This window comes from Indicator indicator, chromosome Z (genome assembly GCF_027791375.1).
Source record: "Indicator indicator isolate 239-I01 chromosome Z, UM_Iind_1.1, whole genome shotgun sequence".
Lineage (NCBI taxonomy): Eukaryota > Metazoa > Chordata > Aves > Piciformes > Indicatoridae > Indicator > Indicator indicator.
The window spans coordinates 12,782,870-12,797,794 of record NC_072053.1 but is presented as its reverse complement, the minus strand read 5'-3'; the positions used below and the strand labels follow the sequence as shown (position 1 = coordinate 12,797,794).

At 38.4% G+C, this 14,925-nt stretch overlaps 1 protein-coding gene across 1 annotated transcript in view; it reads left to right on the top strand.

Annotated features, from left to right (window-relative positions):
* SETBP1 (SET binding protein 1) overlaps positions 1 to 9,936 on the top strand; it is a 260,174-nt gene extending 250,238 nt beyond the window's left edge. Inside the window, exons 5-6 of the mRNA XM_054398103.1 lie at positions 3,881 to 4,048; positions 9,389 to 9,936. Coding sequence (XP_054254078.1) covers positions 3,881 to 4,048; positions 9,389 to 9,936 — 716 coding nt within the window. The remainder of the gene's footprint in view (positions 1 to 3,880; positions 4,049 to 9,388) is intronic.
* The last annotated feature ends 4,989 nt before the right edge of the window (positions 9,937 to 14,925 follow it).

Below are 14,925 nucleotides of genomic sequence, written 5' to 3'. Positions count from 1 at the left end.
GTGTATTGATACATACCCCCTCATATACACATTCCTTGCACACTAACTGCATTCATGAATAAATAATATTAAGGCTCAAACTCAAGCCTTATGGAAAGCTGAAACCTCAGGTTTGTATATGCACAGTTCCATGGTGCTGTGATCCCAAAAGTGTAATTACCTGGTCAGATACCACAGTTCTTCTATGGGACACTGTTTTATTCAATGTATAGTGCTCACCTAATGGACAGCTCTTTGATAGCTGGATTTTCCTGTCACTGTTCAGTATGTGCCATCATGTCTCATTTACTCCACATTTCTAAGCTGTGATATGAATAGATGAATGTTTCATGAACATTGAACATTTTATTTTCACAGTATTGCTCTTGAGGTGAAGGGTATATAATTGTTCTAATTTGCAATAGAGCAGCTGAGCAGGGAGAGAATGAAGCTGAATGAATAAAATTTGACATGCTTAATACTTGATTTGAGGCTCTGGAAGGTCCTCTGCATATCTCCACCAAGCCATGACCTGTAATTCTCTCTTACTCCTAAGTATTTCTGCACTCATGCCCATACTCCTCTAATAAATCCCAGGCTGATAGCAGGTCACAGGTCTGTCAGGATTTCTGTCTGACTGGACCACTCTGCAGCCCCGTGTTTCAAGACTCCTGTCACCCGTGCAGTTCTATGCCTGAGTGTGCAGATCTCCTACAGAATTTCTAAGAGGACCCATAGTTTGCCTGATAATTCACATTTTATGTACAAGGGAAAGAGGGAGGGACTGTACCTAGCAGATTCAAGATGCAAATACAAGGTTTGTATCTAGGGAGACTGAGCGCAGCCAAGAGTCACAGAAGTTTCTGCAGCAGTTTCTGGCTCTGGTTCAAGAGCTTCTTGATGTTCTGGGAAAGGTATCCTGGTACTTGTGGGAAATATTTGAGGAACTGCCAGATGCTCTCCATGTGCAGCCATGGATAGCAGTGGGGTTTCAGTGCTGCAGAAGACAAAAGCTGCTGACCTGACCTGCTGTCCAGGAAGGTTTGCTGCTAGCCTGGAGCATGGATCAGGAAAATTGTGGAGAGGTACCAGACCAAATCTGAGCAGTAAATCAAATCAAAGGTGGCAGGACACTTGCATAAATTACCAAGTTGCTCCTGATTAATGTTGTACATAAAAAGGAAGCAAAAAAAGAGGCCAAATCAGAAACAGATGACCTGCAGAATTATAGAGACAACATCCAAGCATGCAAGGCGTTTTGAAGTTGAATCCAGCAAGGGATTCAATGTCAACAAGAAATGTTTCTACAGGTACATAGGCATCAAAGAGAAGCGTAGGGTAAATGTGGGCCCACTGCCTAATGAAGTAGGGGCCTTGGTTGTAAAACGCCACAGACTGAGGTATTTGATGAAGAAACTTACTCTTGGTAGAGAGGAGTACCTGGTTGAAGAACAATTAAGCAACCTGAACATACATAAACCCATGGGACCTGACAGAAAACACCCAAAATTGCAGATGGAGCTGGCTGGTGTAATTATGAGGCAACTCTTCATTATTTTTGAAAAGTCATGGTAAGGACTGGAAAACAGAAAATGTAAATATCAGTTCAGTACAGGTGAGAAGAAAGAGCCAGAGGGCAGTAGGCTGGCCAGCCTCATCTTAATCTCTAGGAAAATAATGGAGCAAATAATCCTGAAAAGCATTTCCAAACACATGAAGAACAAAAAGGTGACTGAACTAGTCTGCATAGATTTATGAAGGGAAAATCATCTCTGATCAACCCAATGGTGCTTGTCTTGACTTCAACAAGACTTTTAACACTGTCTCCTCTAACCTTCTTATAAGACAAACTGATGAAATACAGTCTAGAGAAATGTGTGCCATGATGGGCTGAAAACTGGTTGAACTGTGGGGCTCAGAAGATTGTGTTCCATGGCAGAAATGCCAGCTGGAAGCCAGTCACTCGTGGTGCACCCGAGGCCAAGACCAGAACTGTTGACATGTTAATTAATAACCTGGATGATGAGGTAGAGTGCATCTAAAGCAAATTTGGAGAAGATACAAAACTGGAAGAAGTGGTTGATATGCCATCAAGACGTTGATACTGGCATCCAGAGGGGGCTGGACAGTGTAGAGAAATGGACTGACAGGAACTCCATGACGTTCAATAAGGACATGTGTGGTCCTGTACCTGAGCAGAAGTAATCCTATACACCATTACCTGTTGAAGGCTGAATAGCTGGAAAAAAAGCTTGGCAGAAAAGACTCTGGAGGTCCTGGTGGACATTAAGCTCACCACCCTCTTAGTGGATGCAGGAAGAACTGTGGATTTTATTTACCTAGAGTTTAGTAAAGCATTCAACACAGTTTCCCACAGTGTCTTCCTGGACAGACTGGCTGCTCATGGCCTGGATGGGTGGATGTTTCACTGGGTAAAAAAACTGAATGGATGGCCAAGCTCAAAGTCTAGTGAATGGAGTTAAATCCAGTTGGAAGCTGGTCAAAACTGGTGTTCCCCAGGGCTCAGAACTGGGGCTAGTTCTTTTTAATATCTTTATCAATAACCTGGATAAAGAGATTGAGTGCACTCTCGGTAAGCTTGCAGAAGATACTAAGTGGAGAGAGTGTTGATCTGCCAAAATCTGATGCATTTTATCTAAGATACATGGGCATGTTGAGATTTGAAAAGACAAGAAATTTATGAAAGATAGCTTTTAAAAATTAATTACTGTCCTGGATATGTTGAAACCCATTATAACAGGGGCTGGGAGAGTTTTTCTAAGTTGGCAAAGACACAACACAAAGCACTCACCCTTTCAGACTTTTGCTCCTGTCTCCTGCAAATGGGACCAGTGGATTTTTACAATTCAGCAACTTCTAGAAATTTCTAAAATGGGTAAAAATCCCCCCAGTCTTAGTCTAAAAAGTGACCAAGGCATTTTTTCTGCCTTTCCACGTGGTAAATTCATAAACTCTTAGGTATATATTCAATATGCACATGAGCTCAGAGAAAAACTATGTGTAAATGGGATGATATGCATTCAGTTATGTAGGCAGATACCTAATATGTAAAATTTAAATTCCAACACTTTGATTTTGACACATTAACAAGTAAGCAAAATAGGTTCAAATCATAAGAGAGCTTGAGAAACATTGTGAAATGAGGAATGTACTAGTTCTGAGTGTGTAAGTGTTATTTTTCTGGAATATTTGATCTCTGGTATTTTTTGACCACTCATTTCTTTTGCATTGTAATACCTAGGTGGAAAAATGTATGATAAATTGCTCTTTTTCTTTTTTTAAAGTTCCACCTCTTTAATGAGTAGTAAGGGAAATTTTCATTAGGTAAGAGGATTCCTTAAAAAATAGGTATAAATGTAATGTGCTTATACAGGGAATTGCATACTGAGGCTGTTCCTGATGCTTGCTCTTTACTCAGATGAAACATTCCCTGAGTCAGGTCATTAGAGCAGAGAAGTATGAGAATATGTGTGGAGAACAAAATAGCCAGTGGATGATGAATAGACAATCCCACTACACACAGATATGAAGCTTACCTGTCTTTATACATATATCCAAATGTGGTTTTGTTTGGAGAATAAAAAGTAGTAATGTGGAGGGTTTGTATTGGTCCAACATTTTTTATAGATCATGTTGGTTTAACGTTGTTTATAGATGTTTATAGATGATCAGTGATGGTATATCCTGAAGAAAAATTATCTTAAAAAAAAGGCCAACAATCATGATGCTTGCTAGTATCATGACCATGTTACAGGCACATACATAGGAAAATATGGAAATATATCAGAGAAGCAAGAACATCAACTGACTACTCTTGTACAGATATTCCCCAGACATGTTATCTTATCAATATTCACACAAATTTTGTTTCCTTCCCCAGGAATTGCAAGTCCCCACTTAAAAGCAGATCAGACTTCACTTCATAGTAAAATGGAAAGTTCTGCCTGTAACATCATGACTAGAAGGAAACCAGCAGTTGGTGACAATGTTGCAATGCCAACTCCAGTATTATCTCTCATACCTTCATCAGCAGCAACATCTGAAGCAGGTAATGTGTTTTCACCCCTCCACCTTCTTCATCTTCTTCCTTCTGGCACTGCATTGATCAAGGTGTGCTTGTACTGCTCATTGGAGAAGTAGCTGAAAATGTGCATATCTGATGTGATACTCAGGCTGTAATTGTTCTAACACTTTCTTATCATAATCATATCTTGGCATATTAAATATATTCTATTCACATATCTCCACTTCAGCAATAATGAGGACGCAAGTAACACCAGCCTGTATGGTCTAGCAGGGGATTCAGAAGCAAGACTTCTAAGCTCCTTACTCAGCCCTGCTGTTCATTTGTTTGAATGTTCCCATTCCGGTATCATGAACATGCTGAATACACAGCGAATAGCTAAGGAGCAGCTGAGATTTCTTTCTGCATATTTCAGTGATTTTAGCACAATATTCTGTCTTGCAAATATGAAATTTTCTGGGACAATGAACCGTAATTTAAAATATATCAGAATAAATAAGTCAGAATAGACTGTTTTTAAATCCATTTTTATTTTGTGCTTCTGTTTTAATCAGATGAGAAAAGTGATACCTTTTTACAGTCAGAAGTAGGGCCAAGTCATTCAGGCATCATCAGACCTTTTCTTGGGCACGGATACAGAAGTTAATATTACATTGTGTAATGGCCATGATGGTGTTATGTTGATGGTTGGACTCAGTGATCTTAGACGTCTTTTCCAGCTGCAACAATTTTATGATTCTATGATTAGTTTCCAGTGTATGGGCATCCCACAATGCATTACCCTACATACAGCCATTAGGAGTTTCATATTCTTGTCAAACCTTTGATTCCACATTCACACACACACAAAAAAATGCATTTGTATCACTTGGTTATAAAAAATTACGTATTTAATTATAGGATTGAAAGTGCTGTTTCAGTGAACTTGTTTTGATTTTCTTCTCATTTCCTGAATAAATAGTGAAAACAACAGTTTCATGCTATAAAGTACCATCTATACAGATAAATCTTCACATTAAAAATATCAGGATTCTCTGTTTAATCTTTAATATTTTCATATATGTAAACTTTGGACAAGTTTTTAACACAGCAGAGAATGAACACACACCAATTTTTTATGGTCAGTTTCAAGATGAAAGTGTGTGCTTGACTGCAGTTTGTTTTTTCCATTTTCAGAAGTCTAATTAAATTGTTGGTTTATCTGTAGCCCAGATGTTGAAGTAATTTAGCTGAAAACTGAAGAAACTGTGTTAATGAGAAAACAGGACATTGCTATGGATTTCCTGTAATTAATAGGGAGCTCTTTGAAAATTCTTCCATTCAAACCAAGTCAACAAACTGAGCCCAGCTGTTGAGCAAAGAGTCTTCTGTGTCCTGCATTCTTCCAAGTGACCTCAGGCAACTCTGAGGGGATGGTTAATAAAAGACAGTAAAGAGTGTTTTAGTACTGCAGACACAACAGTCATCCAACTTTATTTAGGGGAGCAATGGAAAACTTCCAAGGAGTCTGATCTACCTGGCTTCATCTCCTTCTTCAACACCACTGTGCTGGAGAGGGTCTTCCAGTCTGCTGTAAGCTACCTTTGCAGATGTGTATTTTTGGTAATGGTTTCTTTCTTTGCCTCAGAAGCTATTTCCAGCATTATATCAATCCTGTGTGACTTCCCATCATGGCTTGGGGCCATTTCAATTTATCCTTGGCTGTGAGATAGAGCCTCACTGTATCTGCGTACACTGTGAGAGGAGAAATACCAGGCCTCCATGTACCTTAATTTAAATGAGTAAAGCTGGTTTAAAACTAATGTTAGTTCTTGCTTGTTTAGGACAGCTAGGTGAGGTTGTTTGGAGAGTGGGAAAGAGATGAAGGAAAAGTAAGAATGCCTAGGCTGTGCCAGGCATTTCTAGTTTCTCTTCACTTTGGGCTGGATTTTGCCAAATAGCTTCAGGTCTTCACAGATAAAGTGCATGGTCATGCAACCTGAGCAGGTGTAAGGAGGTAACTGTGCCCAGACAAAAAAATGTCATCCCATGCTTCCCCGGCACCTGGAGGTTGTCCCCATATTGTATCATCTCTGTAGGAGCATATACCCTATCCCTGGAAACATTCCAGGTCAGATTGCATGGGGCTCTGAGTAACCAAATCTAACTCCAGGAGAAGATTGGAATAGATGAGCTTTAATGGTTCCTTTTAACCCAGAGTATTCTATAATTCTATGATACTCCCTTTTTCATATGCCCGCATGCAAACATAGCATTATTTCCCACATTCTTTAGAACTACTTCTAGATGAATTCCACCAGATTTTCCTTCCAAAGCAAGATTTCCACATGAAAACACCAGAGTATGTGCAAGAAGAGAACAACAAAGCTAAAAACAACAGAGACTAACTTGGGTCCAGAGTTGGGCAGAGTCTGGATAAAATGGAAAAGATTAGTACTTTGGTTTTGAGAGGAGCAGTATATCACATGGCAATATAACAAAATATTTTATATCAAAGTTTGCTCACCAAGAGCTTCCAGATGAGTTGATAACACCTAATGGCTCTTACTTCAATAGTGGTTTCTTTTGGCAGATCTCCCTGGTATTTTGTCATATGCACACCTCATCAAATCCGCCCCCTGCAGACCCATCAGACTCTTTTCCACGTAGTCTCTATTCACCAAATGCAGAATCAGGTGTCCTTGATTCTTAATAGTCAAAACAATACAGAATTTCATAACATCTCTTTCAAAAAGCTTGTCTTAAAAATGTATTATTTATCCCATACATACATTCTGACTATTGGCAGGCTATGTAACACAACTCAAATAGTTTCCAAAGCTCGCAAGTTCACAGGTTTTCTAGGAAGAAAGGCAAAAGCAGTATTAGTAGCTTCCAACGAGCTTCCTGAGAAATAAACACCTCAAAGTATTTAAGAAAGAAAAAATGGTGCAGTAAGATGGCACAGAACAGCATTTTTTCTAAATAAGAATCTGAGTTCCAGTCTAAAAGGGAACAAACTGTTAGATTGCAAAGTTTTTTTTGGGGGGGAAAATGGCATGAAGAAAAGCACTGAGGTTGCTATGGGGTGGCAATACTGCAGAAACAACCAACTACAGATAAATTTCAATAAAGACATAAAATAATTGCAAATACTTGCCTCATTCTTTATTTCAAATTAGTATTCTGTCATTTGACTTACTTTCATTCCAAAGAAACCAGAGACTAATGTCAAATCTCCAGATTTCACCATGAACCTTTCCATACTGCCTGTATTTCTGCTAAATTTCTCATCTTCAAGGTTTCATTGTCAAAAGATTCAGCTTTACTTACGGGGCGGGGGGGGGGGGGGGGGGGGGGGAGGGAAGGAAAGTGTATTGATTATGGGATTTTTTTTTTTTTATTTTTTATAAAGTCTTGAAAATTTTCTCTAAAAATGGTAGAAAAAGGCAAAAGGTGGACAGTGAATATGAAGAAGGTGCCAGTGTTTGATTTCTTACATCTTCTGACCTAGAGCTATACTCAGGATAAGGAGGAATTCAAAGGAGTCCCATGCATAGGGCTGGAAATACTAGGACTACATATGTCAATAACCAGTGAGGCCAGATGAAAATAATAATTTTGTGAGACAGAGATTTAAACATTTTTTGATCAAATGTCTGAGAAATAGATCATTGCCACTTGCCCTTAGGGCTTTAACATCCACACTTTTTAGGGGTGACCTACTCTAGAGGCATTTTGTGAAACTAATTAGCTTCTCCTGAGCAACTTGAATATTTAATTTCCTTCTTTCTTTGGTACCAAAATGACTACATTCCTCTTTTGCCCTCTGTGAATCACAAACTGCAAGTGGGTTTTGTTTTTCTTTTTGGTGTTAGGAGTTGGTTACATATGGAAAATGTATTTTGTTTTGTAATTAATGAAAACCAGACTTTGGGAAGTTGGCCATCCAGGTCTTTATTTATAAGAGAACACATGTCTGTGTTTTATTTATGACTCAATTCTACTTCTTGTATTGTAATTTAGGTTTGTTTATGCAAACTCTTTGCTGAATCCAAGAAACATGGTGATATAAGGGCCAATAATTTATGTTCTCCAAGAGGGAAGGCAAGTGAGTAAGGTTTTTATGCTGAATATGTCATAGCCCTTAGAAAGCAAGAGGAGGTTCTGCCAGTTGATGGCTGCTGGTTATATACAGAAAATGCTACAATAGCAACTTAAGATACTGCTAGAAAGCTTAGCCTATTAGCCACAAAAGGAGTATTAACACCCATATGAACATTTCTTGAAGTCTTGTCTGCTCTATAAACTTCAAGGATTTCAAATCCAAGTGACTAATTGACAGTCAGGGTTAAGTTAAGTTTGTAAGTAGATGTGGGCTGAGGTTAGTTTAGTGGGATGTTTTATTCTTTATGGAGAAGATATTCTGAACTCCATCATTTATTTGCCAGCAGCACAGAAGAGGGATATTAGGAGTGAAAGGGAGCACCAGTACATTCTGTTTCTTTCACAAAGGGGTAGTTCCCTTTAATCTGCTTGCAAATACTGAACTCTAAACAGATGCCATGTTCAGTAATGGACAATTTAAGAAAAAATAAGTGAGATATTGTGTCCTAAGCAAGGGACCAGGAGCCAAGAAATACTGGGTTCTCTTTCCAGCTCTGACAATGACTCACAACATGACCCTGGGAAGAGACTTAACTAGAGTGGACTTCATTCAGATCTCAAGTAAGTGGTCTGAACCAGGACTAAGCTTGCTTTGGGGACTAAGTCAATTATATGACTGAATAGTTTCAGCTAGCATCTACAGAGATTTCAGTAAAGAAACACATGCAGAGGTAGTGAGTTTGCTGTGGATAAAGTAAACCATACAGCTTGTTTGTGGCCACTAGTTTCAGAAACAAATGTTTTTCATACTATCTGGCGTCCATGGCAAAAATTAAAGGCCAGGGTGAAAATGTCAGAAATATTTGCTCGAGATACAGAATTTTAATAGTTACAGTGGGCAAATAAGGGTATGCTAAGCAACCCTTCCTAGGGCTGCTAGAGATTTCAAAATGAAGAAGGAACCCATGAAAAAAAATTCTGTAGAAGAGCTTTGTAGCTTTAGAAGGGAGAAATAGAGCTATATGTCTGAAAACTGCTTAATAGTCAAAGATGTGTTTTCATCTATGACAGTAAAGATGGAAGAAAGAGTCATTCTTCTGGGGTTGGAATAAATACTGTTTTAACTTTTTTTAGTTGCTTTTCTATGTAGAGTACTTTCTCACAGCCTTCTCTTCTTCAACCTACTGACCTTGAAAGCATCTAGTCTTTATGATGCTGAGAGCAGGTAAAGGAGAGTTTCCATTCACCACTCCTGTTTCTCTCTTTGTCTCCCAACAGCCAGCCCACCACTGAAGAAGAGGTTCAAACGCCGTGAAATAGAAGCAATCCAGTGTGAGGTGCGCAAGATGTGCAACTATACTAAGATCCTGTCCACAAAGAAGAACCTGGATCATGTGAACAAGATCCTGAAAGCCAAGAGGCTGCAGAGACAATCAAAGACAGGCAATAACTTCGTCAAGAAGCGGAGGGGACGTCCTCGGAAGCAACCACTTTCCTTTGACGAAGACTCCAGAGACCAAATGCCCGTTCTGGAAAAATGCATTGACCTTCCGAGCAAAAGAGGTCAGAGACCGATACTCAACCCTTTGTTGTTGGAGCAAGCAGCCACTCAAGATACAATCATGGCCACCATTGAGGCTGTCATACATATGGCTCGAGAGACGCCACCTCCTCCGCCTGCTCTCCCTCCTCCTCCCCCTTCTCACCCTCTCCCTCTGCCCCGGGCACCCCGGGTTGGGAAAAGGAAAAGCAAGGAGGAAGAGGAGGACATGAAAGTGAAGAGGCACCGGAAAGGCAGAGGAAATGAAAGTGAAGGCCTTCCTTAAGGCCAGGACACCTTGTTAGGTGTTAGGTGCTGCTGTAGAAGCACCAAACTCACTCGTCCCTTCAATAGCCTGTACCCACAGTGGAGAGCTGTGATAGACTCTTCATGGCTTTGGCCCCTGTACTCCCTCAGGAAAGAGGGGGGAAGGGTGTGGGGAAGGTAGGGGATAAGGGGGGCGGGGGGTTACGTGTCAAAAATGGGGATAATTAACTACTTTGCATAGTTTCCAAAATTAATCAGCATCTCAATGTTGCTGTTCTCATACCGTACTTGGAGGCGGGAGGTTGTCCTTTTAGAGAGCTGAATGCTGTCACTAGGGCTCCTGCTCAACTCCAGTTCTTTTTGGCAGGCCAGGTGAAACTAAGTCACCATACCATAGTACACATCACTGAGGAAAAAAAAAAAAAGAAAAAAAAAAAGAAATAAAGAAACAGAAACAAACAAAGCAAAAAAAAAAAAAAAAGAACACCAACAAACAAAGTGTCATTTTCTCAGCTGCAATCTTGGTTATAATCTGTTTGATTTTTTTTTCCAGTTTTATATACCCACCAGGCTTTGGGGCAGCATAATCCAAAATGCCTAACTCCTGCTAGAACTATATATTTATTTCTCATTTACTTGCCTAGGTACAACTAGCTGCAATATAGGCAATAGAAAAGTAGAGCCTTACATGCGCACACACTCATTCTGAGTGCTATCCCAAGAAATGGTGTAATACCACAGCATTTAAAATAAGGGGTACATGGATATTCAGTTATGCTAGCACGTTTCTATGATGCAATTTGGAATTTTCAATGACATTGGAAAAAGGAGTCATTCATCAGCTAAGTTGTTTTGATGCCTGGTAGAGAACAGCAAGACACTTCTGGGGAATAGAAATATAGTAAACAAAAGTTACCAAAAGAAAGAAGATAAAAATTATAAATTAAGGAGAAAAAAAAAAAAAGAAGAAGAAAATCAAGTGAAAAAAAAACAGAGCTTAAACAGTTCTTACCAGTTCTTACCACCTGCAATTCCCAGTAAAACTGACGGGAAACCCACAATCCAATTAATTTGCATTGGGTACCAATGCCTTGATAGGTTCTTCTAAAGAAAATAGATAAAGTAGATTGTTTTAAAACAATGGACAGCAAAACCCTAAGGAAAATAGGTTCTTTCCTGGCAATTATTACTTAAAAAAAAAAAAAAAGAAGTAAAGGAATAAGTGTTCTTATCTGAAAATAAAAATGTTCAAAGGGTATCACCACTGCAATTGTATCAATGCCACTTTGGACATGTTGTCCAAGTTGTGGTTGCCTTAATAAAATTAATTTTTTTTTTTTTTTTTTTGTACATAATGTAACTATAAAGCTCTCAGTCTGCATGGATGCAAACTGTGTGTGACAAATCGTCTCTTTAAATGGTCAGTTCAAATTGTAAATTTCTCATTCGAGTTCTACATCAGCCATTGATTTAACTTGGGTAAAATACCCAGGTTCCATTTCTACAGCCCAATTAAAATGTTTAACTAAAACAAAGACTGAACGTGAAACTGTTCCATTGCAGTAATTATGCTTTTAAAAAAGAAGTCAGTTGATGAAATTTGGGATAGGTTCGTTAAACTTTATTTTATTTCTTTTTAAAGTCCTTCAGTACTCTCAACACCGGGTATGGCAAGATGGATATTAAAATGGGAGGGGGGAGGGAAAATTCCAGCAAGGGAGCAGGAACTGGAATTATTTAATGATTCATAAACCAACTGCCATTCCCATTTTTGAGCAATCTTTGAACTGGCTTATTGACAAGGCAACTTCAAATAGCATGACACTTAAAAAAAATAAAATTAGCCACAAACCCAGCAAAAAAGTCCCCACAAAAAAAAAATAGTGTGCTTCTTCTCTGTTGCTTATTTACAAAAATCATAAAGACTATGGTGTTAAAAGGACACTGTAAACTTGTGCAGCTCATTATTTTTAGAGACCGATTTTTCTTTTGTGATAGCACCTTAGTGTATTACAATGGAATGCATTTGGGGATTGAATTGGGTTGGGGCATTGGGAGAGGGGATTTCTTGTCTTTTTTTTTTTTTTTTTTTTTTAAGGCTGGAACAAATCTTGAGATTCTATCGCCTTAAAACTGATAAGAGAGATCACAGAATTTTGTTTCCAATTCGTTTTGCATCGTTCATCATACTTATTGGTGCTTTTCATTTTCCAATTAATGCAGCTTAGAAATAAACTGGTCGGTTGCACATTCTGTTACAACCAATTTTGTTCAGTTCTCTTGAATTAGCACAGCATTATTGACTGAAGTTGTAGGCCTGCAAAAAAAAAATAAAAAATGTTTAAGACTTCTTGAGCTCCTCCCTTCTTCCTTAAATAGCACTGAACTGAGATTTAGTTGATTTAGAAATCCTTGCTTTCCATCTCTTCCTTGGGCCTGAATGTTTGTGACAAGGTCACTTAAAATGTAAGAAAACCTGCAGAGTTTGGTATTCCAGATAACCCATAAGCTGAAACTTACACTTAGTTTTATGTTCAGTGATCTTTTTATTGACATTAAACAATATTTCAGGTGTAGCGAGTGGAGCAGTGTTCTGAAAAGGTTAAATTCTGTCGCTGAATGCCCACCACGGCTTTAAGGTGTGTCAGACCTCACAGAGTGCCAATAAGGGCTGGATTTGGGCTGAACCTTTCTGGATTCACTGGATTGCATCCCCATCAGGGAAGGATCCATCCCCCCTGGACTTTGGGGAAAAAAATGTTTCTATCTTTCAAAAAAGTGCTATCCAGTGCTGCACAGTACTTAGTATCTGCTCAGAGAGTAAAACCTCATATGCCCTTCACTAAGCATAAAATTTAAGAAGTCTTAGAAAAACTAAGGGTACTATTCAAGACTTGGAAGCTGTGAGCTGTCAGAGTAGGTTGGACTCTATCAAAATGCCCAAGCTTGAGGTTTTTGCTGCAAGAAAGTGCTGGGAGACCATGGTGCTGCAATACAGCCTTGGATGCCTGTCCAAACAACTGCCCAGTGCAGCCAGTCATGGCTAACAGGAAGATTAGCATATTAATTTATGTGAAAGCAGGCTGAAAATACTGCTAGATGGCACTCAGAATTTGTGTTCTGCATTTTGCGTAGTCTATAAATATGATAAGTAAGTTGCTGACAGAATAATATTATAAGGCGATGTACTACATGCAGATCATAAAGGATTTAGTGTTAGGGCTTAAGGCTAAAATCCCACTCCTGCAGTTTATTACCCAACAATATTCCAGTAATGAGCTTTTTTGATTTCCACACCCCCCCCCCCCCCCCCTATCACTTGGAAGATTTACTGGGGAACTCTCTAAATTCTCACCACACATTTCCAAGAACTGTATAAAACTGGGGTGAAAGCCCTCTGGGTTATTATGACCAAAAAGACCTTTCTAACACCTCCGCTACGTCGCAGTTTAACATGCATCTCACTATACTTCAATAAAAACATGGAACAAAATCACATGGCTGTGAACCATACAAAATTAGGCCACAGATTTGCATCCTCTCCATGGGCGTTATATTTCTCCACCCAGTGTAAAACCAGGAATGAAGACAAGCATGCAGGGCAAGAAAAGAATGAAACAACCACATGTGTCTCCAAGAGCTTCATACTGCCAGATTCTTGAACCCTTCGACACTAAATTTTCAGTGGACCATCTTGCATGGTTTTGGGTAACTGTCAATTAAACAGAAATAAATAAATTAAATTAAATATAAAAATAAACAGAAAGTGATAATAGTCATCAGCTACTACAGTATCCTACAGCATGGCCCAAGACTCTCCACTTGACACAAATACTTTGGCCCATTCATGTAGAATATTCTACTTGTGTAATTAAATTTTTTGGGTAGCATCTGGTAAAACAACGTGCTGATTTATCACTGCGGCCTCTGAGCACTACAGCAATACAACAAACAAACAGGAATCACTGTTCCATACACAAGGATTTTGCCAACTCTTATTCTCACAGCCCTGATTCAGGACTGCTCTTAAACACGTGTCTATGAAGAGTAAAATAAATAATAATAACAAAAAATACATAAAGGAAAAAACCCAAAACAACAACAAAATAAACACGAGGGTTTTCTGAAATGAGAGAACAAGTATCATGCCCTTGCAATGCCTCTTTCTTCCATATTATCCTAAAACTGGGATGCAGCAGTTCTGAGATAATTAGAAGCACATTTCAACAAGGACACGTATTTGAGATCTCCTTAAGATGCCTGCCTAGGTTGTATAAAACACTACACAGAAAAAAAAAATAAAAAAATTGAAAAACATGAAAAAAGCTGCCAATTGGACAACATGGGGAAGCATTTCAATCCCATGTTGGTTTGTTTTACTTTTCTTTTTCTTTATTTTTTTAAGCTATTTCTTAAATAATAAATGCACATGAAGTGTTAAATATGTATATACTGTATTTCAAAAAAAAATTAAAATCAAACGAATGGGGCACAAGATTGTTCTATAAGTCGTGCTGGCTAATTTTTAGTTTGTACTCATAAGTGGTTTTTAAAAGCCTTTTTTAAAGTGTAATTTGCATGTTCAACTTTGATTGTATGTAAACATATTTTAGAGCAAAAAAAATGTATTTGTATTTTATTGAATATAGAGGCAAGAAAAGAAAACAAACTTGTACATTGTTTGAAATGTTCTTTTTGTAACAGTTTTTATTCATGAAGCATTTTTGTACATTTAAAAATGGATATGGACTTGATGTTCTTTGAGGCTTAGATACATCTGGCATGCTTTAATGTCATGCTCCTTCATGATCTTAGATGTTGGTTTTTAAACATTTTTTTCTAAAACAAAGCTCAGTCTTTTCGCTACCAAATCAGGTTAGCACAGTATAGAGCACTTAACAAACAAACAAAAAAAAAAAACCAACAAAACAAAACCAAGAACAACCAAACAAAAAGGAAAAAAAAAGGAAAAAAACAAAATGAGGAAAAAAAAAGAAAAATAAAAAAA